At 49.0% G+C, this 22,939-nt stretch overlaps 1 protein-coding gene across 1 annotated transcript in view; it reads right to left on the bottom strand.

Moving 5' to 3' along the window:
* PCBP3 (poly(rC) binding protein 3) overlaps positions 1–22,939 on the bottom strand; it is a 107,544-nt gene that overhangs the window by 43,443 nt on the left and 41,162 nt on the right. Inside the window, exons 2-8 of the mRNA XM_084642714.1 lie at positions 20,912–21,058; positions 17,421–17,444; positions 16,197–16,229; positions 15,444–15,560; positions 7,432–7,563; positions 6,788–6,916; positions 3,899–3,973 (exon numbers count right to left, since the gene is read on the bottom strand). Of these exons, the coding sequence (XP_084498840.1) occupies positions 3,899–3,973; positions 6,788–6,916; positions 7,432–7,563; positions 15,444–15,560; positions 16,197–16,229; positions 17,421–17,444; positions 20,912–20,980 (579 nt within the window). The 5' untranslated portion in view covers positions 20,981–21,058. The remainder of the gene's footprint in view (positions 1–3,898; positions 3,974–6,787; positions 6,917–7,431; positions 7,564–15,443; positions 15,561–16,196; positions 16,230–17,420; positions 17,445–20,911; positions 21,059–22,939) is intronic.

Raw genomic sequence — 22,939 nt, 5'->3', positions numbered from 1 at the left:
GGGTTGTTGTGGGGATGGAACAGCCTGAGGTGGGTGGGGTCTGGCAGAGCCTGAGGCTGTTGGGGGGTTGTTGTGGGGATGGAACAGCCTGAGGTGGGTGGGGAGCGGCAGAGCCTGAGGCCGTTGGGGGGCTGTTGTGGGGATGGAACAGCCTGAGGTGGGTGGGGTGCGGCAGAGCCTGAGGCCGTTGGGGGGCTGTTGTGGGGATGGAACAGCCTGAGGTGGGTGGGGTGCGGCAGAGCCTGAGGCTGTTGGGGGGTTGTTGTGGGGATGGAACAGCCTGAGGTGGGTGGGGTGCGGCAGAGCCTGAGGCTGTTGGAGGGTTGTTGTGGGGATGGAACAGCCTGAGGTGGGTGGGGTGTGGCAGAGCCTGAGGCTGTTGGGGGGTTGTTGTGGGGATGGAACAGCCTGAGGTGGGTGGGGTGCGGCAGAGCCTGAGGCCGTTGGGGGGTTGTTGTGGGGATGGAACAGCCTGAGGTGGGTGGGGTGTGGCAGAGCCTGAGGCTGTTGGGGGGTTGTTGTGGGGATGGAACAGCCTGAGGTGGGTGGGGTGCGGCAGAGCCTGAGGCCGTTGGGGGGTTGTTGTGGGGATGGAACAGCCTGAGGTGGGTGGGGTGTGGCAGAGCCTGAGGCCGTTGGAGGGTTGTTGTGGGGATGGAACAGCCTGAGGTGGGTGGGGTGTGGCAGAGCCTGAGGCTGTTGGAGGGTTGTTGTGGGGATGGAACAGCCTGAGGTGGGTGGGGTGCGGCAGAGCCTGAGGCTGTTGGGGGGTTGTTGTGGGGATGGAACAGCCTGAGGTGGGTGGGGTGTGGCAGAGCCTGAGGCTGTTGGGGGGTTGTTGTGGGGATGGAACAGCCTGAGGTGGGTGGGGTGCGGCAGAGCCTGAGGCTTTTGGGGGGTTGTTGTGGGGATGGAACAGCCTGAGGTGGGTGGGGTCTGGCAGAGCCTGAGGCTGTTGGGGGGTTGTTGTGGGGATGGAACAGCCTGAGGTGGGTGGGGTCTGGCAGAGCCTGAGGCTGTTGGGGGGTTGTTGTGGGGATGGAACAGCCTGAGGTGGGTGGGGTGCGGCAGAGCCTGAGGCTGTTGGGGGGATTGTTGGGGGAAGCGATGGGGGGCAGTACCTGTGCCAGGAACTGTAGCTGAGGATGGTGAGCTGGAGCCTGCCTGTGCGGGTGAGGTTATGTGGTAGTGTGGCACTGAACACCTGACACTCCTCAGCCCTGCTGTATACATGGGGAGATTTGAGGCAGCTGGAGGCATTTTCCCCCATACATTTGTTCCTCCAATCACAGGACAGGGCACTTACCCCTTCTGAGGCAGAGCCCTTACAACTAATAGCTTCCTATGCAGAGTAGCTAAGGAGTTTTCTTTTATACAGCCAATGAGGATTTCCGACCCCTAGAGCCCCACTTCTTCCCTTGAAATAAACCTCTGCTCAAGACACCAACAATTTAACAGCAGGGGGAAGTTCCTTCCATCTTACTCTCCCTTTTGAGAAGATACAGTTCACTCCACAGCTGGACCCAAAGCTCGTCTGCAGGACTGCTGCTCAGAGGGTGGTGATGCTTTTGGCAACTGGTTAAGATGCGTTCTGCTGTGTCCCCTTGTCATGTGCTCCCATACTTGGTTTGCACTTCCGCTAGCAATTATGGGCTGGGGGAACAACATGCTTTAAACAGGGCTGTCTTGGAAGGCACACAGAGGTTGAGCTACCACAAAGATATAAATTGGCTACTAATGCCCATTTTCCCAAGGGCACACATTGGAGTGGCTCCATTTTTGAGCATCTACATGGAGAGAACTGGGGCCTGACTCCCAGGACTCCCCTGAAAGTCAATGGCACCCGCAGGTGCTCGTCCCTTCTGAAAATCAGCCTTGAGTGTTTCCAATTGGGCTCCCACTCACTGAGGCACCCAAAAGGATGATTTGGGGATTTTTGGCCACATATGTTTCTGTTTGCTATCATTCTGGCTTGAAGGGAAATTACTGGAGCCTGGGAGAATTCCGATCCTAATTTGTTTCTTAGATGCAACAATGATGAGTTCTATAGAAAACCGAGATTGATCAGAGACAATTAGATTAGACAGATGACGTAAGTGTCATTAATGTCATTGCACGCTGGACCCCGAACTTCAGAATATGGCTACCTACACATCTGAAAATGCCCTGAGCACTTAAACCCTCTCTCTACAATGTTGCCTGGGTTTAATTCAGATTGGTTTTAGAAGGCAGTTTCAGGGTTTCCACCCAGAGGTTTGCATTGCTTTAACTAAACTGATTTTTTAAAGTGACTTCAGTTAAACTGGTGCAACGAGGTGTTTAGAGCAGCCAGCTCCAGCCCTAAGGAATGATGGGTAATAAATATGGCAATGCAGGTCTCATGGGGGACTCGCTGACCGTCACTTCCTCGCTTGAGAAGTAATGAGAAATCACAAAGCTACAGAAGAGGTGGGGATGCTAACGTTTACTTCATAGTGTAGATCAGCTTTTAAAATCCATGTAATTCTTGATCCGTGTCTGATTTTTTAAAATGTGCATTGATTATCTGAAGCAAAAAGCAATGCCAGCAGCCAAGAGTTCAGACTCTCTGCAAATCTCCGGCAAGCCAATGTGGGCGAGTGCCATGAAAGGCACGAGTATCTATGGAAAAGAAGGTGCAGATTCACTTTCAAAGGGTTATTATAAACACATTCAAAGTTCCCTAATTGTGGGCCAAACTCTGCCCTGATTTACAGGCACTGAAGCCAGTGCAATATTCCCTGTTATTTTTCAGTCCCTCCATTAAAAACAACGGTGATTATGCCGTAGCATGCGTTACTGGTACCGCATTACCTTCCGCTAACTGTGCAAAAAACGTGCAACACTGCCCTGTATTGTGGGCTTTAATAAAAGGCCCAATTCAGGCAAAACTTTAATGCGAAGTTTGTGTAAATAAGGACTTAGGACCCCATTAGGACCCAAGGGGCTGAGTTTTCCCTGGGAAGCGCTGAGCTCCAAATCCAGTCCTACTGCTACCAAAGTGATGTTTAATCAGAGCTGTGTGTAACTTTCCAAGTGAAACTGAAAATACTAGAAGTTAGAAAGCTTTTGGATTCCTCTGAGAAAATATTAGCTGGCCTATCTTCATATGAAAAGCTAATTTTCACTAGAAAATGGGAAAATGTCAGTGAAAACGCCTTCATTTCTGTGCATCTAAAGGTGAAATGTTGCTCAAAACTGAGCAGAATATATGAAAAATAAAGCTAAGGTTCCAGCAAAGATGAAGCTGTAGCAAACCCATGCCAAAGCGTGATGTTTTACATCACAAGTGGTATTTTCACTGCGTGTAAGCACCCCAAACCAACCAGTGGAAAGCGTTCCCGTTCCTCACGGCCCTTGTCTCACAGCACAAAGGGAGCACTCCTGCAAGGTTCTCGGTTCTCTGAGACAAACGCAACACAGCCCTTCATCGTGTGCTGAATATGCACGGGCTAAGGTTCTTTCCCGGATCAGGACTAGTGCGCCCAGCATCTTCCTTTGCAGACTCAAGCCGTAAATGTGGGGAAGAGCACATTCCACCCTGAGTGCTGCCTGCTACAAATGTTCAGTTGTTTCCTGGAATGCAAGACAGCATGGAAGCGGACTGTAAAATTCACTTCTATTCCCAGCAATTTGGCCAGAGGAAGAATTTTTCATACTCGCCCCCCATGGATGGGGCAACTAAGCCAGGTATTCAGGCAAATTAACCAAGAGCAGTTTAGCAAAGAGCTTTCAGTCCATCTGCTTTGGCACAATATGAATGGGATGAAACCATGCAAGTGAGAAGGCGAGAAAACCTGAGTGCACTAACAGGCAGCGGCTGGTGCTGCAGTAAGAGGCTGAGGTTGGCAGTGGAGGCCGCAAGCGGGTCGGCTCTTACCTGACCACCTGCAAAAATGACAGGGGTGGAGGCGGGCTTTGGGCGATAGGGAATGGTGGCACCTTTCGGTGGGGACTAGGAAAAGGGACAAGGAGAGGGAGAGAGAACATTAGAACAGCTTTCCTGAAACATCAGTAAAAAGAAAGTTAGAAAGCAACCAACCCAACCCATGTCATGGACATCGACATCACAAGGCCCATGAATTCTATCACACTGTCCTTGCCCCACAGAGATTCCTTCAATACCTTTAACAGAAACATTGCTGTTGGGACTGGGCGAATATGGTTTCCAAATGAGAGGAGACAAGGGAAATAGTCATGTGAGCGGGGGGCGGGGGTGGGGAGAGAAGTCCTTAAATTAAATGAGGTGAGGCTTCTCAGCAATTCCCTTTCCTACGGGCGTTACACCAGTGCACCTTCTCAGCATAATCTATTTCCCTCTCCAGCACTCATCCCCACACACACTGTATAGACTGATTTCTCAGTTAATCTACATTCATAATTTACCAGGCTTTTGTGCATGAGAGAACATCTGAACAGCACCCCTCAAACTCTCATTGAAGAACACATGTACCCAGAGACACGTGGCAATAGCACGATGTGCTGCCTATGGGACACGCAGCAGGGTTGCGAGGCAGATAACTCGTTAGGCGTACATACAGGGAAGTTGTCTTCATAGCATGGCCTTTGTTACCATCATCAAGCTACGCTGTACATCTCAACACCTGATTACAGCATCACATCGGTGGTGTCAGGTGTTGGATACGATGCTGGGGCACTGTTGTAGAGCACAGCAACCATCAGTGTGTTGGGGGAAATTAGAAAGAGTGAGAAGGTTGTACAACACATTGACCATCTTTGTCTTCTCCACTTAAAAAAATCCTTTTTAGTTTTCTCCAACGCAGATAGGCCACCCGTGCTGCTGGGCCCACTTCTAATCTTATGAACGGTTTTGTGCCTGGTTGTACAGCTACTATTGGAAGGTCTTTGGGGCAGAGACTATCTGGTTACTACGTATCCATACAGGACACTGCAGGGCTTTAGTGGAATGGGGCCTGCTATGTGGTGCAGTAGTATCAATAACGGTAATAATGAACTGGTGACTGTAATATACACACACAGGGCAGCTCACAAACAAAGGCTGGGAAATTACCCCGCCTCTCCCGTGGTCTCTATATTTTAGAAGAAAAGCATTTTATTATAAACCTGCAAATAAGAAATTCTGTTTATTACACTCCATGGAAAGTGATTTCCTCGCTTCCTGGTTTAAAGAGGAAATAGCATACAGCTCTTGAGACCCCTTTCCGTGATGTTACCGTACTTATGAAAGGGATCACCCTGGGGGCATGGGAGATTCAAGTCCTCTGCTTATCCACAGAACAGGGACAGCACAAGCAGCAATTGTGCAAGCTGCACACACACACACACCCCAACAGTGTGCTGGTGGAGCGAGTGAGCAGTGACCGAAGAGCCACCACGTAGCCATATGCCATTGGGAGGGTTCTCCTCGACACACACCCTCTGTCTTTTCATCCTGCCACAAGTCAATACCATTTGCCAATTCAGTCTCCTGCTTCAGCCTGACCTGTCTGTTGTGAAGGCAATGCACGAGCTGTATTCTGTGACTATTGCTCTTACTGGTGTTTGTGAGAGGTGTATGCCGAGTTCTGTCTGATAACCAAATCATTGTTAATGCACGAAAGAAATCTTGCGAAAGCCTCTTCCTATGAGATTTCAGACCAAAATGTTTGGATTCGTATCCATTATTGTTTATATTATATACAGTACGTATTTATAGGTCATTATAGTTTATATCTATAATTGTAATTACACACACAACTACTATCTGCAGAATGCATGGCATATAAAATCAATATGAGTTTTAAGAACCTCACAATAAATATTAACACACAGAAACCTGTGCAATCAAACCCCCCAAATGAGCTACAGAATTTCAGGGCTCGATAGTCACAAGTCTGCTTTCTCTCATACTGCATTAACAACACAGGGAAAATGAGAATTTCACTGGTTAAGTACTAGAAAGGTGACAGGATTGTAGCGAAGTCATTGTAAAGCATTACAATAATTATCGATACTTCAGCTCGTAGACCTATCTCCCAGTCTGACGCAGGCTTCCCATTTGCCTCTACTGCCATAATGGGCACTGAATTCTGCATCTCCAAACAGGTACCTGGTGCTGCAAACCTGTCCACCACCTGTGCAGCCCGGCCTGTGATTACTACTGCTCCAAACCCACCTCTGCCGAAATCCTCCTCCCTCTCCCAACTTCCTTTGCTAAGAACTCCCCAGACTCCAGTGTGCAGAAGGCTGATTCCTGCCTTCTCTCACACACTCAATGCAGTGACCATATCGCTCCGGTCCTCAGACAATACCACTGCCCCCTTCAGTTCAGGATCCAGTTCAAAATGATCTTCCTAGTTTTTCAAATGCTCCATGGACTAGATCCAGCTCACGTCACAGCTCTTATTTCTCTCTATGCCCTTCCTACTCCCCTTGCTTTTCTCGCACTAAGCCGTCTCTGTCCCACCGCACAAGCTCTCCAGTCTAAGGGAGAGAGCCTATGGCCTCCTAATTTCAAAAGCAACCTTCTTGAGACTCTACTGCTGACTGCCCCTCCATCTCATTTCAAATCTAAAGAGAAAACATCATATTTCACTTCTCAGTTAAGTTAGAGTTCAGCCCCAGACTCCATACCTAGTAAATGAACAGAGTGCATGGCTGGGCAAAAACACATGGTGAGGATTTTAAACTAATGGTACCAGTAAGTGAGGGTGAACAATAACATCAATAGCTATTCCAGGGTTTTCACTGTAGTTTGGTTGTTGATAGCTTTTCCTATATACTTTACCCCCATTGTTACAGACTGTACCTCCAGCATCACCACACAGATCTGTTTGACACACTGGATAATTGCATCCGGGGTCCCCGAAATTGTCACTGCCCGTTCTGTGGAGTTGGGCAGCATGTCCCCCGCCACTTGAACCTGAGCACCTGTTGACTGGAGAAAGCAGGAAGGGAGAGAGAGAGAGAGAGAGAGGAAGAATAGCAAAGTTGAATGCACAGCAGCTGCAAGAACGAAAACACCTTCCCTTCCTTTTTGTAGTCAGCTGTAACTTCAATGTGCTCAGTTTTCGGTGCGTTAGACCCTGGTTAAGAATTGCTTTGCAAACATGACATGACAATCACCCTCCCTCCTCTTGCCACGCCATGCACACAGTGCATATGTCAGTCTCCAAGGCCTGTAGAAGTCAAATGCAGTGTCATGCCGGTGCTGGCAGGAGCCCACGTCAGTTACATGCTGGGATCCTTAGGAAATCAAAAGTCCAGGTTTAGCATTTCCGAGTCAGCTTCTGGTGGCAGGCGTTTTGCTGGAGGCGATGCTATTTGTGAAGCTGGCTGCATGTGGATACCCACTGCAGAGGCTGCAGAGTCAGTTTCCATTCTCACTTGAGTTAAATGTAGCTTTTAAACAGTGCACTTACAAGGGAGGTTTAAGAAAAAGGTCTGCCTTACCTCCCTGATTTCCTTAATCTTGGAGCCTCCTTTGCCAATCAGTGACCCACACTGGCTAGCAGGCACGACCAACCTCAGTGTTACTGGTGGTTTACTGGTAGCAGTGCTGTTACTCATTGAGTTGATTATGTCCTTGGGAAGGGGAAAAATGAAAACAGGCTCTATTATTCTGCCATACACACCCTATCCCAACCGGTGAAAATATACACAGAAGGGGACAGCTTAATCTTGCCTTAAACTGCACATAGGACCATAGCGTGCGGTCAGAAACCAAAAGCACTGTCGGTCAACTATTTCCATAGCTCATAATTATCTCTCTTAGGTGTCTGTCTGGTTCCAGTCACTGCTCTACACCCGTAGCTGTCCACAGACCGTACCTCCCAGTACTTGGGAAGGAATCCAAATGGACTATACTGGAGAATTACCTACAGCCACTAGAGGGAACAAGTATATTTTGGTAATTGTAGAATTTTATTAGGTGGACAGAAGCTACCCCGACTCAAGGCTGTACAGCCACCCCGACAGCTAAGGTGCTAACAGAAGAGATGTTCTCTAGGTGAGGTTTTCCGAAGGCTGTGGATCGTGATAATGGATTTGTGGGAAAGGTGATGAGGGAGGTTTGTGAGTTACTAGAACTTGATCCAAAATTCCATATACAATACCACCTGCAACGCTGGGGATTGGTGGTATGAGCCAACTGGACTGACAAAACCATGTTGAAGAAGGTGTTTTAATGCCCACAAAGGAAGTGTGGTGAAAGGTACAAGGATTGCTCCTTTTGAGGCTGTCATAACCATAGGGATAGCCTAAATTCCTCCTTACCTGTCGGGGGTTAAGAAGCTCAAGTAACCTGGTTGGCACCTGACCAAAGGAACCAATGGGGACAAAAGATACTTTCAAATCGGGTGGGGAGAGGTTTTGTTTTGGGTTCTTTGTTTGTGCGGCTGTTCGCTCTTGGGACTAAGAGGGACCGGACATCAATACATGTTCTCCAGACCTTTCTGAACAAGTCTCTCTTGTTTCAAACTTGTAAGTAACATCCAAGCAAGGCGTATTAGTTCATCTTTGTTTTCTCAACTTGTGAATTTTCCCTTTGCTAGAGGGAGGTTTATTCCTGTTTTGTTGTAACTTTGAAACTAGGGCTAGAGGGGTTCCTCTGGGCTCTTTGAATTTTCTGTTACTCTGTAAGGTTAACTACCAGCCTAAGCACAGAGGGAACTCTTTTACCTTTTTCTCTTTAAATAAAATCCTTCTTTTTAAGAACCTGAATGATTTTTTCCATTGTTCTAAGACCCGAGGGGTTGGGTCTGTCATCCCTTTGTAACCAATTGGTGAGGATATGTGCTCAAGCCTTCCCCTGGAAAGGGGGTATAGGCTTGGGGGGATATTTTGGGGGAACAGGACTCCAAGTGGTCCTTTCCCTGATTGGTTTCAGAGTAGCAGCTGGGTTAGTCTGTATCCGCAAAAAGAAAAAGGAGGACTTGCGGCACCTGAGAGACTAACAAATTTATTTGAGCATAAGCTTTCGTGAGCTACAGCTCACTTCATCGGATGCGTGTAGTGGAAAATACAGTGGGGAGATTTATATACACAGAGAACATGAAACAGTGGGTGTTACCATACACACTGTAACCAGAGTGATCAGATAAGGTGAGCTATTACCAGCAGGAGAGCGGGGAGAGGGGGACTTTTTGTAGTGATAATCAAGGTGGGCCATTTCCAGCAGTTGACAAGAACGTGTGAGGAACAGTAGGGTGGGTGTGGGGAATAAACATGGGGAAATAGTTTTACTTTGTGTAATGACCCATCCACTCCCAGTCTTTATTCTAGCCTAAGTTAATTGTGTCCAGTTTGCAAATTAATTCCAATTCAGCAGTCTCTCGTTGGAGTCTGTTTTTGAAGTTTTTTTGTTGAAATCAGACATCAAAATTATAACATTCAAAAACCAGTCGGAGAACACTTCAATCTCTTTGGACACTCAATTACAGACCTAAAAGTGGCAATTCTTCAACAAAAAAAACTTCAAAAACAGACTCCAACAAGAGACTGCTGAATTGGAATTAATTTGCAAATTGGACACAATTAACTTAGGCTTGAATAAAGACTGGGAGTGGATGGGTCATTACACAAAGTAAAACTATTTCCCTATGTTTATTCCCCCCCACCACCACCACCCTACTGTTCCTCACACATTCTTGTCAACTGCTGGAAATGGCCCATCTTGATTATCACTACAAAAGTTTTCTTCCCCCTCACCCCACCCCCACTCTCCTGCTGGTAACAGCTCACCTTACCTGATCACTCTCGTTATAGTGTGTATGGTAACACGCATTGTTTCATGTTCTCTGTGTATATAAAATCTCCCCACTGTATTTTCCACTGCATGCATCCGATGCAGTGAGCTGTAGCTCACGAAAGCTTATGCTCAAATAAATTGGTTAGTCTCTAGGGTGCCACACGTCCTTCTTTTCTTTTTACCTGATTCTTTGTTAAATCACTTGGTGGTGGCAGCGATCCCAAGGCAAGAAAGGAATCTGTGCCTTGGGGAAGTTTTAACCTAAGCTGATAAGAATAAGCTTAGGGGGTCTTTCATGCAGGTCCCCACATCTGTAGCCCAGAGTTCAGAGTGGGGAAGGAACCCGGACAGAGGCTATCACTGGAAGGGAGATGAGACTCTGGGAATGCTTATTCATTACCTCAGTGGCAGATGTAATGCAGTAGGGCATTGTAACAGATCAGTGGGCCAAGGCACTGGTATGGCATATACAAGATAGACACAAGATGGTGGCAGGAAACCTAGGGGAAGCCCAACGAAAAATGAAAAGATATTCTGATGACCAAGCTTCTGGTGAGGAGAATGAAGTGCGAGATCAGGTACTTGTGCAGCATGTCTTAGATAAAAGGCCACTTCCAAAAGCCATTTGGGAGGGTCACTGCTATGTAATGGACCAGACTAGTCCATCAGTACACCTGGTTCAGGTATCGATGGTGTATCGGTGGTTGCATGCTATGCAGCTGAAACTGTACAGACAGCAGGACAGAAGGGAATCCACTGATGTAAGTAGAGGGAAGTGAGAATTGTTTTCTTTTTCAGGTGTTGTCCATCGTGGGAGGCATAACATGCACTGCCTTGGGGTCTGTGGAATTCGTGATCCAGCAGAGGAACAAGGCCATGACAACGCACGAGGGGGAGAATGCCACTTTAGCCTTATGGCTCCCAGGTAATCATGCAGGAGAGCCTGCCCTATCCTGGTGCAGACTGGACCACAGCCAAGGTGGCGGATCCTGCAGCACAAGTGACTCTCGGGAGCAGGTACTTGGACTGGGGGACTTAAACGGGGCAGTGCGTTACATGGGATGGTAATGGATAACCTAACCATTCATAGGGCACAGGTAAGACACGTCGGATCTAATACAGTGACTTCGGCAGATTGCTGGACTACCACCTATCATGCCAGCAAAGTGACCGAGACGTTGACCCTCTCTCAGCATGCGATGAGGGACTGGCAGAGTACCACACCACTCCTGAACACGCTGGAGTAACAATGCCTCCTACTCCAGAATTGAAGCAAGGTGATGAAACATGCCCGAAACAGAAGTGAGACCTGACAATGGACTAGTGATAAATCGTGAACACCAGATTATGTATAATAATATACAGTACCAAATGATACCCGTAGTGTTGAACTGAACCATTTTTACATTAGCACAGAAGCTCTGTCATGAAAAATACGTGCATTTCTATACGCGAATGCCAACGAAAGTGGTACCGAATTTCAGACAGTCAATGGATGGGGTGGAAGAGGAGGAAATTTGGTGGCTTGAGAAGGGAAAGAGAAAGAGGAAGAAAGATAAAAGAAAGAGATTTAGGACCAGTATTAGGAGTTGGGGTGTTGGGAACTTCCCTATGGAATGATATAGATATCACAGTATTGTGGGAGGAAAACCAGTAAATGAGACTTCAATTACAAAACCTGTCAACAACAGCATGGGGGTATGGGGAGCATTTAAAGGCTGTCCGGGATGCTAGGATAACAGGACAGCTGTTTAGGGAAGTGGAAGCAGCAATCAATGAAATGGGAAAAATTATGAGCCATCCACATGTCTCCAAGGCATGGTATAGTACGGCATACGGTAAGGCAGCTTCCGAATACTGGAACTACAGATAGGACTAAAGGAAACCCGAGGTGGAGAAGTGCCTGGGTTCAGAACAAATAAGATGCTAGACAGAAATAAGGGGAGTAGATTGGTGCAAGGTTAGGTGCTACTCAAGGGTCTGTTATGCTGAGGAAAGGTGCAAACTTGATGAAACATGGATCCTTTCTATGGTACTGGCAGTGGCAGTGGCCACAGGACTCAGTGAGGCATTAAGAGTGTATAGTGTCCAGTCCATAGGTACATTGGAAACTTCCGTGACAGATCACATCTCAAAGGAACATGGCACTCATCCTCAGACGCTGGAGAGGATGGGTGTGGGAGTCTGGAAAGCCCCAGATACCTCATATTGTTCCAAGAGGCCTCGTACCTGGTTGTGTTTTTGTGATGTACTGCAGAGTGCATTGCTGGCATGGGGTTTCATTTTGGATGAAGAAACCTGGAATTGCACAGTATGGCTGAGGCAAGGTCAGCCAAGGTTGCAAGGGCTGGAGAAGGCAAATATTATATGAGCTCTTGGGCCAGATACTTCCAGTATGGGACACAAACATGCTGTTATGACTGGCCAGTCTTCTGCCAAGAAATGTTACCTGACTAGGGGACAAGGTAATTTTTTCAGTTCCCCAGCATGAGATCCACAGTGTATCAGCTTCCAGAGTAACAGCCGTGTTAGTCTGTATTCGCAAAAAGAAAAGGAGGACTTGTGGCACCTTAGAGAGTAACCAATTTATTTGAGCATAAGCTTTCATTAGCTAAAGCTCACTTCATCGGATGCATACTGTGGAAAGTGTAGAAGATCTTTTTATATACGCACAAAGCATGAAAAAAATACCTCCTCCCACCCTACTCTCCTGCTGGTAATAGCTTATCTAAAGTGACCACTCTCCTTACAATGTGTATGATAATCAAGGTGGGCCATTTCCAGCACAAATCCAGGGTTTAACACAAACGTCTGGTGGGGGGGGGGGTAGGAAAAAACAAGGGGAAATAGGTTACCTTGCATAATGACTTAGCCACTCCCAGTCTCTATTCAAGTCTAAGTTAATTGTATCCAATTTGCAAATGAATTCCAATTCAACAGTTTCTCGCTGGAGTCTGGATTTGAAGTTTTTTTGTTGTAATATCGCAACTTTCATGTCTGAAATCGCGTGACCAGAGAGATTGAAGTGTTCTCCGACTGGTTTATGAATGTTATAATTCTTGACATCTGATTTGTGTCCATTTACTCTTTTATGTAGAGACTGTCCAGTTTGACCAATGTACATGGCAGAGGGGCATTGCTGGCACATGATGGCATATATCACATTGGTGGATGTGCATGTGTATCAGCTGATGCTCATCTGATTGGTGCTGCCCTAGACTGTGTGATAAAGCTAAGCTGAGTCATACCACCACTGCATTGAAATGTGCAGGCCTCAATGACCAGATGCCCAGAACATTTGTTGACCTTAAGACAAGAGAGTTGAAATATTCAAAGTGACATAGATACTCTGGGAAATGCCCCATGGTGGGAGTTAGCATATAATATTGGGGAACATCCATGGACACGTATGATATCAATGGACTTCGCAATTGCGCAAGCCTTACTCGTAGGGGTGTTAATTGCTTTGATCTGGAAGGGTAGGAGGCAGCTGGGAAAGAGAAGAGATGTATAGAAAATACAGGCTTAGATGAAGCCTTAGAAAGGATTCTACGGCTTCACAGTGGAGAGTGTTGGGAGCGAAGGCGTATGTAGGCCTGACAGAAGCCTGCTGGAGATTTTAAGAGTCTGTGCTTATAACATTTAACGGTATAAGCGTAAGTAGAACCATGCATGTGTGAGAAATTACAGAGCCCTCATGTTTGTGAGAACAAGAACAGGTAAAATCACTAAAAAGATAGAAAGGATCGGTTTGAACTAACATGACACCTGTACTGATGGGGGAGGAGAGCTGACATGGAAATGAGAGACTAGTACATATGTATAAGACAAGATAACAAAAAGGTATAAATAATTTGCGTAACAAAGGGAAGTTGAAGCTGTATTGTCAGTGCTGGCGGTGATTGTGATGAGATCGTCCTAATGAGCTTCCTACTTGTAAGTTATTGATCACTGTTTGCTGAGTGTTTTCCCTTAATAAATATTTGTTAGATCTATCTGTTGAGTAAGTGAACCTCAATGGAACTACCTGTATCAAGTCTACAGATACCTCCTTCCTATTCCCATCAGCATAAGAAGGGCTGTCTTGAGAGGATGCAACCAGGAAGCACGAGGGCACCGATTAAGGGACTGAATTTGCCTCTATTCCCACAAGACTACATGGAACCCTTACACTTGGCAGAAAGACAATGGGCAAAGACTGAATTAAACGTGAGGCAAAACCTGAAGGAGATCACCTGCTGGCAAAATTAGAGACAGCGACCATGTAATGTACAGGGATGGTATCTGCCCCAGCACACACCACCTGTGAACTATATCTCCTCACAGTTTTACCTAGGAGTAAAGCTTTTGCTTTTCTCGCCCTCCCTGGAAGAGACTGCTCCTTGTGCCCTCAACGCTCACAACACCGTATAATGGCTAATCCACTTTCCGTGTAATGCACAAAGCCCTCTACTGCAGAGGGGTTTCGGTGGCTGTATTTTTCATCTGTTGAGCACAAATGTAGTGAAGGGGTGTGGTCTAGTGGAGAGTGCCCTGTCCTGGGATTCCTAGCCCTGGCTCTGCCACTGGTTGACTTTGGGCAAGTTATTGTACTGCCCCATGCCTCAGTTTCCCCATCTGTAGAGTGGGGCTAATGATACTGACCTCCTTTGTAATGTGCTGTGAGATCTACCGATGAAAAGGGCTGGGTATTCTGAAAAGTACTGTACTTTTGAGGTGCAGAAACGGACTTTCCCCACTCAGGAACAGGTGCAGCGCCCATGCTGGCCTATCCCATACTACCCCATCCAGGCAGCTCAACCTTAGCCAGCAGGCACGAGCTCTAAAAATAAGTACTTCTGGTTCTAATCCTGCCTATTTTGGTTCTTGGCCTCTCTGCTGAGACTACCGGAAACGATGCCAGGTAGTGACCTTCCTGTTGCGAGAGGGCTACCCCCTTCTCCACTAAGAAACGGACGGATCTCACTCTCAGGGCTGGAATGAATCTGTTGCCAGGATGACAGGCTCCAAAACAAGAATGGAAACAGGGCCACTCTGTATCTCCCAGCACGAGGTGGCTCTGTGTGGACTTGTTCACTCCAGCTTCTGACCAGTGCGTCACCTCTTCATCCCTCAGTGATTTTCCTCCCTCCCACCCTCTCCACCACCCCTGTTCCCCACACACGTGTGCACACATGCACACTCACCCATGCACGCTCCCCCCAGCTCTCCCCTTCCCCTTCTGCCTCAGCTTTCCGTCTCCCCTGCTTCCCAAGCTCCCGGGCCCTCTTACCAGGTCCGTCTGGTAGTATTCCCTGATACAGCTCTGCCACCGACATCACACCCATTGGCTCCTCACCGCAGCAGCCAGAGGGTGCACAGCAAGAGAGGGCTGCAGCCGCCTCAGAAAGCATTCCCACCCCGCCTCACTACCTGATGCTCAGGCCTAGAAACTTTGTCCTGTTACCCCCCTCCCCAGTCTGAGGTGACAGCTGTGTCCTGACATTACGTCGCAACCTTCTAACACTGCGCTATGACAATGCCAGGTAATGCTGCATCATAATAGTGAGCTGTAGGCACGGCAGCATGATAAACATGTGCGCTGACCCACAATTATTTCCACCAGACTTTAATGGTCTTTAATGGTTTAATGGAACTGGGGGACCATTCCTAATGACCTGACCAAAAAGCAGGTCACCAGTTCTCCATCTGCAAAGGAGTGTGTGTATTTCCTTACCTCCTCAAATTTGTAAGCAATCATGGCAAAAGCCTTGAAGATGGCATCAGTGGGGCCTGTGATGGTCACAATTCTTTCCGGACAGTTTCCCTCTGAGATGTTGATTCTTGCTCCACTCTAGAAAGGAAAGAAAAAAATCTTCTCATCCCATTAAAAAGCCCATCAACCTGACAGCCGCACACTGAACCAGAGCTGGCTACTGACCTAGAGAAACAGGCTAGAGGTTCACCAGTGACCTCAGCTCCTGCAATCTGACCAGTGTGTAGGCAGAGCCCTGCACCCCTGTGGACTCCTGGTGGCTCCCCTCTAATGTAAAGGTGCGCTGGCAGGGGTCAGGTTCATTTATAAAACAAACAAACCTTTTATTCGGCTATGACAGCCAAGCAGTGCACAAAAGCTCAAAGTGCTCAGACCATGAACTTGTAAGGCAAATTACTGGTTCAGGTAAATCTCCACTGAAGTTAATGGGAGTTTTCCTGAGTACGGCATGAATAAAAACTGACAAAGTCTCTGGCCATAGCCTACTTTTATTATTCTGCAGCTTGCTTAAATTTCTTGAATAATGGGTCAATGGTCTTTAAAACTGAGTAAGTGACTAATTGCACATTTTCTCACAGCTAAAATCAAATGTCTGCAAAGCTCTAGGCAACTATTCACTGAAGCTTCCACGAACTGGGCCATAGGAGCAAGGCCTTTCCATTAGTCTCCATGTCGCTTTCATTAGAAATCATTTCAAATGTCTGGGTAGCTCACCTCCTCCCGCATCTTTTTCACCGTCTCTCCTTTCTGAAATAAGATGCAGAAACACAACCATTAGAATATCATCAATAGCTTCATCCAAACACCTGTCCCGATACTGAAACTTCAGAAAGTTTCTAATACATTTTCATAAAATACAAATACATACAATACAGTTTAGAAAGCTGGGAGAAGAGTTCACCCCCTGCTCCCGCTCCTCAGTCCCGCCCTGCTAGAGCTTTGAAGTGTATTTGTACTCTGAGAATGGGCTATTAACAATTTCCTTTTCATACTCTACAGATTTTATCCCTGCGTGTATTGGAATCAAGTCTGCTCACTTCACTGACAAAACAGCATTCAGATCATTCTGATAGAGATTCACAATGAGTTTCTTCCTTTCCAAATGTCCTTCTCCATGGAAGAAGCTCAAAGACATTCATATCCATCAAAAAGTTGACTAAACAATCTGAGTTTGATAAGAAAATAATGGAAAAAATAAGGGCCATGTGTGGAGAGACAGGCATCCTCCCTCTTACCAGTCATTGTAATGACCCCGTCTTCTACCGACCTACCAACCTGTAAAAACACTCCAGCAATGGTCCTCCATAACGCTGTAGTAATGTCACTGTTCTTTGGGGGCAGTGCCATGGAGTATCATGTCACTTTTCATGAAGGTCCACCGGGGCCAATGATAGTCTATGTTCTTTACTGTAAGTGCCATCCAATTTTGAACTTTAACACATAAGCACCTGTCCACTTTTCAGGAAGGTTGTAATTGTAATTGGCGCAGTTGTGTAAACAGGTCACCTATAACTCAGTACTCTGCTGTAGAGGAATTGGAGGAATTTCTTTGTTGTTATGCTAGTCTACCAAGGTTGTGAAGACCAACTTATTTACTGACATCTTGCTACTCTTGTGATGAGATTCATCTTTTTCCTTAATGTATCAGTGGGAACAAAATTATCACCATCCCAGAATGAAGATACATATTAGTAGCCAGAGTGATGCAGCAACATTAAGACTTGAAAACTGACAGTATTTTAGATGCATTTGGAAAGGAGAACATCATTTGATTTCTTCTTCGGATACCTGAATAATCTCTCTTGCAATCAGAGCAATAGATCCACATGATGCCAATTGTCAGAGGTGTATAATGTAATAATTAACAGCTGTAAAAATACAGGTTATAACTATTATGCAACTAACATGTACAATGATGGAATCTGAAGAAATATTTACCTTCCCAATGATGCTTCCAACTTCCTAAAAAAGACCCAAACACAAAGACAGAAATTACAGAATTTACGAAACTCCAATAAAATCTCCTAGTGACGTACAGGAGCTGGTGCACGCACTGAGCTCAATGAATTATGAGCCACCAGATCAATTTTCAAATAGCCCCAAAAACACAGAGCAGAAAGGGAATTACTTCTTTATTTCAGAGGGGGGTGGTCACATGTGTTTGCCAAAGGTACGTGCTGCTCTGCCCTGAGGAGGGTATAAACTCTGTTTTCTTTCTGAGGTGCCTCATAGACCATGTTGGTTCTGAACTATGGCCCCCGTTCAAGAGATCACCCCTGTTCAGGGCTGCACGTAAGAACATGCTTTCCTGAATGGGGCCTGGATGTCTGCAAAGTGAAGCCGAGTGGTTGCATGATCTCCTGGACAAGCTGGCTGCGAGGCAGCCTAGAACACAGCTCTCGCACTCTTGTGGCATCATCTGCAAAAACCAATACCTATGAATTAAAGGGGGGTTAATTTTTTTATAAGAAAAGATGTCTCCTACACAGGACTCTCAGAATGGAGCCATCGGTTGTGTTTCAGTTCCATGGTACACGGCCCTCCTCCAGCACATGGGCATGCCTGTCTTCTGGCACGGTCAGCCAGCCAAGCAGAGCAGCTGGCTGCACATTCCCAGCTAGGCTGTATTACGCCACGCGACTTCCCGGCGAGTTCAGAAGCGGTTTGTGTGGTGGCTGATTAGCACAGCCATCCCCACAGTGAGCAAGAGAGAGGAATGTCTGTCACTCAGACCACTACTGACACATGGGGGAGGAGGCTCACACCTTCCCAAATGCCATCGGTCGGAGAACTGGACCTTCCTCTAGAGCAGGGGTCGGCAGCCTTTCCGAAGCGGCGTGCCGAGTCTTCACTGATTCACTTTAGTTTAAGGTTTCGCGTGCCAGTCATAGATTTTAACGTTTTTAGAAGGTCTCTCTCTATAACTCTATATATTATAGAACTAAACTATTGTCATTTGTAAAGTAAACAAGGTTTTCAAAATGTTTAAGAAGTTTCATTTAAAATTAAATTAAAATGCTGATCTTACGTCGCCGGCCCGCTCGGCCTGCTGCCAGCCTGGGGTTCTGTTCACCTCGGTCAGCAGCAGGCTGAGTGGGGCCAGCGGCCGGGACCCCAGACTGGCAGTGGGCTGAGCGGGGCCAGTGGCTGGGACCCCACACCGGCAGCAGGTTGAGTGGGGCCGGCAGGGTGTGGAGGGTGCAGGGCTCAAGGCAGAGGGCTGGGGTGTGTGGGGGCGCAGGGCTCAGGGCAGAGGGCTGCAGTGTGGTGCGGGATCAGGGCAGAGGGCTCGGGTGTGTGTGTGGGGGGTGTAGGGATCAGGGCAGGGGGCTGGGGTCGTGGGGGGGTGCAGGGCTCAGGGCTCAGGGCACAGGGCTGGGGTCGTGGGGGGGTGCAGGGCTCAGGGCAGAGGGCAGCGGTGTGTGGGGGGGGTGTAGGGGTCAGGGCAGAGGGCTGGGGTGTGTGGAGGGTGCAGGGCTCAGGGCAGAGGGCTGGGGTGTGTGGGGGGTGTAGGGATCAGGGCAGGGGGCTGGGGTCGTGGGGGGGTGCAGGGATCAGGGCAGGGGGCTGCGGTCATGGGGGGGTGCAGGGGTCAGGGCAAAGGACTGGGGGTGTGGGGGGGTGCAGGGGTGAGAGCAGAGGGCTGGGGAGTCGTGGGGGGTGCAGGGGTCAGGGCTGGGGGGTTGTGGGGGGTGCAGAGGTCAGGGCAGGGGGCTGGTGGGAATGTAGGGGGGGTGCAGGGGTCGGGACTGGGTGTGTGTGTGGGGTGCAGGGGTCAAGGCAGGGGGCTGGGGGGTTGTGGGGGGGTGCAGGGGTCAAGGCAGGGGGCTGGGGGAGTATGGGGGGGGTACAGGGGTCAGGGCAGAGGGCTGGGAGTGTGTGAGGGGGTGCAGGGGTCAGGGCAGAGGGCTGGGGGGTCGTGGGGGGGATCAGGGCTCAGGGCAGGGGGCTGGGGTTTGTGAGGGAGTGCAGGGGTCAGGGCAGGGGGCTGGGGGGTTGTGGGGGGCAGGGGGCTGGGGGTGTGTGAGGGGGTGCAGGGGTCAGGGCAGGGGGCTGGGGGTCGTGGGGGGCAGGGGGCTGGGGGTGCGTGAGGGGGGCAGGGGTGAGAGCAGAGGGCTGGCGGGTTGTGGGGGGGGCAGGGGTCAGGGCAGGGGACTGGAGGTGTGTGGGGGGGTGCACAGGTCAGGGCAGGGGGCTGGGGGTGTGGGGGTCTGCAGGGGACAGGGCAGGGAGCTGGGAGGGGGACATGCCCTGATTCCACCCCCCATCTCCACACCCCCGGCCCCACCTCGTCTCCGCCTCCTCCCCGGAGCAGCGGCTCCGCTTCCCCCCCTGCCCCAGAGCACCAGCTGAGTGGCGGCAGGGAGGGAGAGGGGCAGGGCCCAACACAGCGTGGGGGGGGAAGAGGGAGGGGGGAGGGACAGGACCCCCGCACGGTGGGGGAAGAGGCCGGGGAGGGGGGACCTTGCCTGCCCTGCAGCAGCACCCGGCAGGACCAAGCTTCTTCACCCTGCCTGGGGGGTGGGAGGGCGGAGAAGAGCGGGCGGGTTGGGCAGGATTTTGCATGGCTCACTGCAGCCTGCTGGGATCCCGGCCCGGGTTTGGCAGCGGGCTGAGCGGGGCCGGCGGCTGGGACCCGGCAGGCAGCAGGGAGCCATTGAAAATTGGCTTGCGTGCCGTAGGGTGCCCACCCCTGCTCTGGAGCCTCATTTCTCAGCTGAAGGATTTGGGACCCCTCCCCTGGGGGGTCATGAGAGGCCAAGAGGGGGGAAGGGTTGAGAGGTGTTGAAACTCCTCTTACAGTCTAAAGCAAAGGAAATCTCATTCCCCCTCTCCCCAAAACCCTTCTGCTTCAAGACCAAGGATCCTCTGTCAGCCTCTCCAAAGACACCCACAAATCCGTAACACAGGCTTGTCACTGAAATGTATTTTGCTCTTACTCTTTTGAGAAATGTAAGGGGACCGCAAACATTTTTGCCTTTAAATACCAAGTCAATGCCAACCTGAGCCGGTTGAGAAACGCTGCTCTAAAGCCGTGGAATGGTGCTAAATTCATGCGACTTCAAGTGTCTAGTAAGGCTCCCTCAGGTCTCGTCCTTCACTGAGCTCTGCAAAGAGCTCCTTGCCTTTGAAAGCGGGAGAGGAAGAGGAAGAGCCGTGACAGCGCGGAACCTGTGCAATGGGGGAAGGCAGCTGCACCCCTGTCAGGGCTGGCCCGAGCAGGGAGCAGGAATTGCACCTCTCGGAGTCCCAGTTCCCTCCTAGGCTTCTCCTGGAGCAGCGCAGTGACATGCTGACCCTTGCTCGGGGCAGGGCTGAACGGCTCCATCTAGCCTTTCATCTTTCTCCATTTGGTAAACACTGATCATTTCATTGTTACGGGCAATGGAGCTGAAATGAAGACAACAAAACGTGTATCCACTCCTTACCTTTCCATGCATGAGCAGCCGGATGGTGAGAGTAACATTCAGGCCACCTTCCGAGACTTTTGATTCCATTTCCTACTGAGTACGGGAGATGTGTGGTAAGGAACAGGGAGCCCCCAAGGAAGGACAAGACAGCCCTAAAACAATCACCTGTAAGGAGACAGAGGAAGAGCTGCTTAGTGCTCCCTGCTTTATGAATCAATGAAGTCTACCAGCTGATTTCACTCTTTCCACAACACTTGCTGCCAATGGCCGGGGACTTGGACTTGGCCTTCAGCAGAATACGAACAAGCTGAGTGCTCCCACACGGCTTGAAGACAAGGGACATTTGTAAGGTTCTGTTCACTGACTGTTTGCTCTGCCCTTGTCCTGCACAACTCCCATGGTCAGGGCTCCTGAATACTCATGGGTTTGCTTCTTTGTTTTTGTTATAGTAAAAGGATGTGGGTGCATGTATGTGACACACAGTACATTGCTTGTGTGACATGGCAAGAGCTTGTTTCATGGGGCACATCAAAACCAGAAGAGTGAGGTAGGGGCTCACCCTCATCTGGGACAGACAAAGGGTATGTCTATACTGCAATCAGACACCTGTGGCTGGCCCCTGCCAGCTGACTCAGGCTTGCAGGGCTCAGGCAAAGGGGCTGTTTACAGGTTCCCCTCCCACCTTGCAGGCTCCTAGATCCCAGGCTCCAGCCCAAACCTGAACCTCCATACTGCCATTAGACAACCCTGGAACCCGAGCCTGAGTCAGCTGGTACAGGCCAGCCATGGGTTTTTAATCACAGCGTAAACACACCCAAAGAGTGGGACAATTCTTTGTAATACACATTTTTCATCTTGCTTATAAGCAAGACTAGAACCTACCCAGGGAGCTTTTCTTCCCAGAGTCTAGCTCTGCTCATGTCCTGCTGAACTTCTATTTGTGGTTTTCTCATCGGGTCAGCTCCTCGGCTTGCGGATCTCCAGCTTTACCAGCTGCCAAGGAATTCTGCAAGGGGAATCCCTGCTTGTCGAGAGCCGGCTCAGTGCTACCCACACTTCAGGCAAAGTGGCGGGAATGGGGAAGAGGGAAGTGTGCCTTGGGTCATAGGGAGCCTGACATGCACCAAGGGCCAAAGCATTCTCTGGATGGCCCAAAGATTAGAGAAACACAAAGGTGGGATGTGCTAAATTCCCTCCGGTCCTGTGCCAAGCACACCTGGGTGCACCAGAGAACCTGGGCCAGATGTGTATCCTCTACAACTGCAGCTGGAACCAAACGCATCCAGTGGGCTACTACACTCACTAGCAGCCACAACCGGTGAGGCTTTTCCCGCTTGGTTATAGGTGAGCTAAAGACATTCATGAATCCATGGCCCAGAAGGGATCACCAGATCAACTAGTCTGACCTCCTGTGTAGCACAGCCCATTACAATTCACCCAGTTACCCTGTCCTGAGCCCAGGCATTTGTATTTGCATCGGCATATCGTCCAGAAAGGCATCCAGTCTGAAGATATCCAGAGATGGAGAATGCACCACTTCCCTTGGAGGCTGGCCAAATGGATAATTCCCCATCACTGTTAACAATCCGTGCCTGACTTGGAATTTGAATTCGGGTGGCTTCAGCTTCCAGCCATTGGTGCTTGTTACATTTTTCTCCACTAGATTCAAGAGCCCTGTGGTACCTGGTATTTTTCTTCTTGTGAAGGTCCTTACACATCTCAGTTCCTTCCATTTGACTCTGAAACATCAGGCGCTGACCACAACCAGAAGCAGAATACAGGACTTAATGGACCAATCATTTCATCCATCTAACCCACAAAACACGTGCCCTTAAGGCAATGGAAAACCCTCCCTCTCTCCGCTGGACCCGTGAGTTGCCTTGTGGGACCATGACAGCCAGCAGAAGACCACCGTACTACCTTCATTACAGCCATCTGCAATTGCTCTTGGTTTCCACACGGCAACGTTACATGATGGAAGAAATGTCCCCTGGCACATACTCCTATAGTAGAAGGAGCTTTCCTGGGGAGAGAGGAGATGGGAGA

The sequence above is a fragment of the Lepidochelys olivacea genome, assembly GCF_965140295.1.
Source record: "Lepidochelys olivacea isolate rLepOli2 genome assembly, chromosome: 11".
Taxonomy (NCBI): domain Eukaryota; kingdom Metazoa; phylum Chordata; order Testudines; family Cheloniidae; genus Lepidochelys; species Lepidochelys olivacea.
This window is presented reverse-complemented; position numbering and strand designations above follow the sequence as displayed.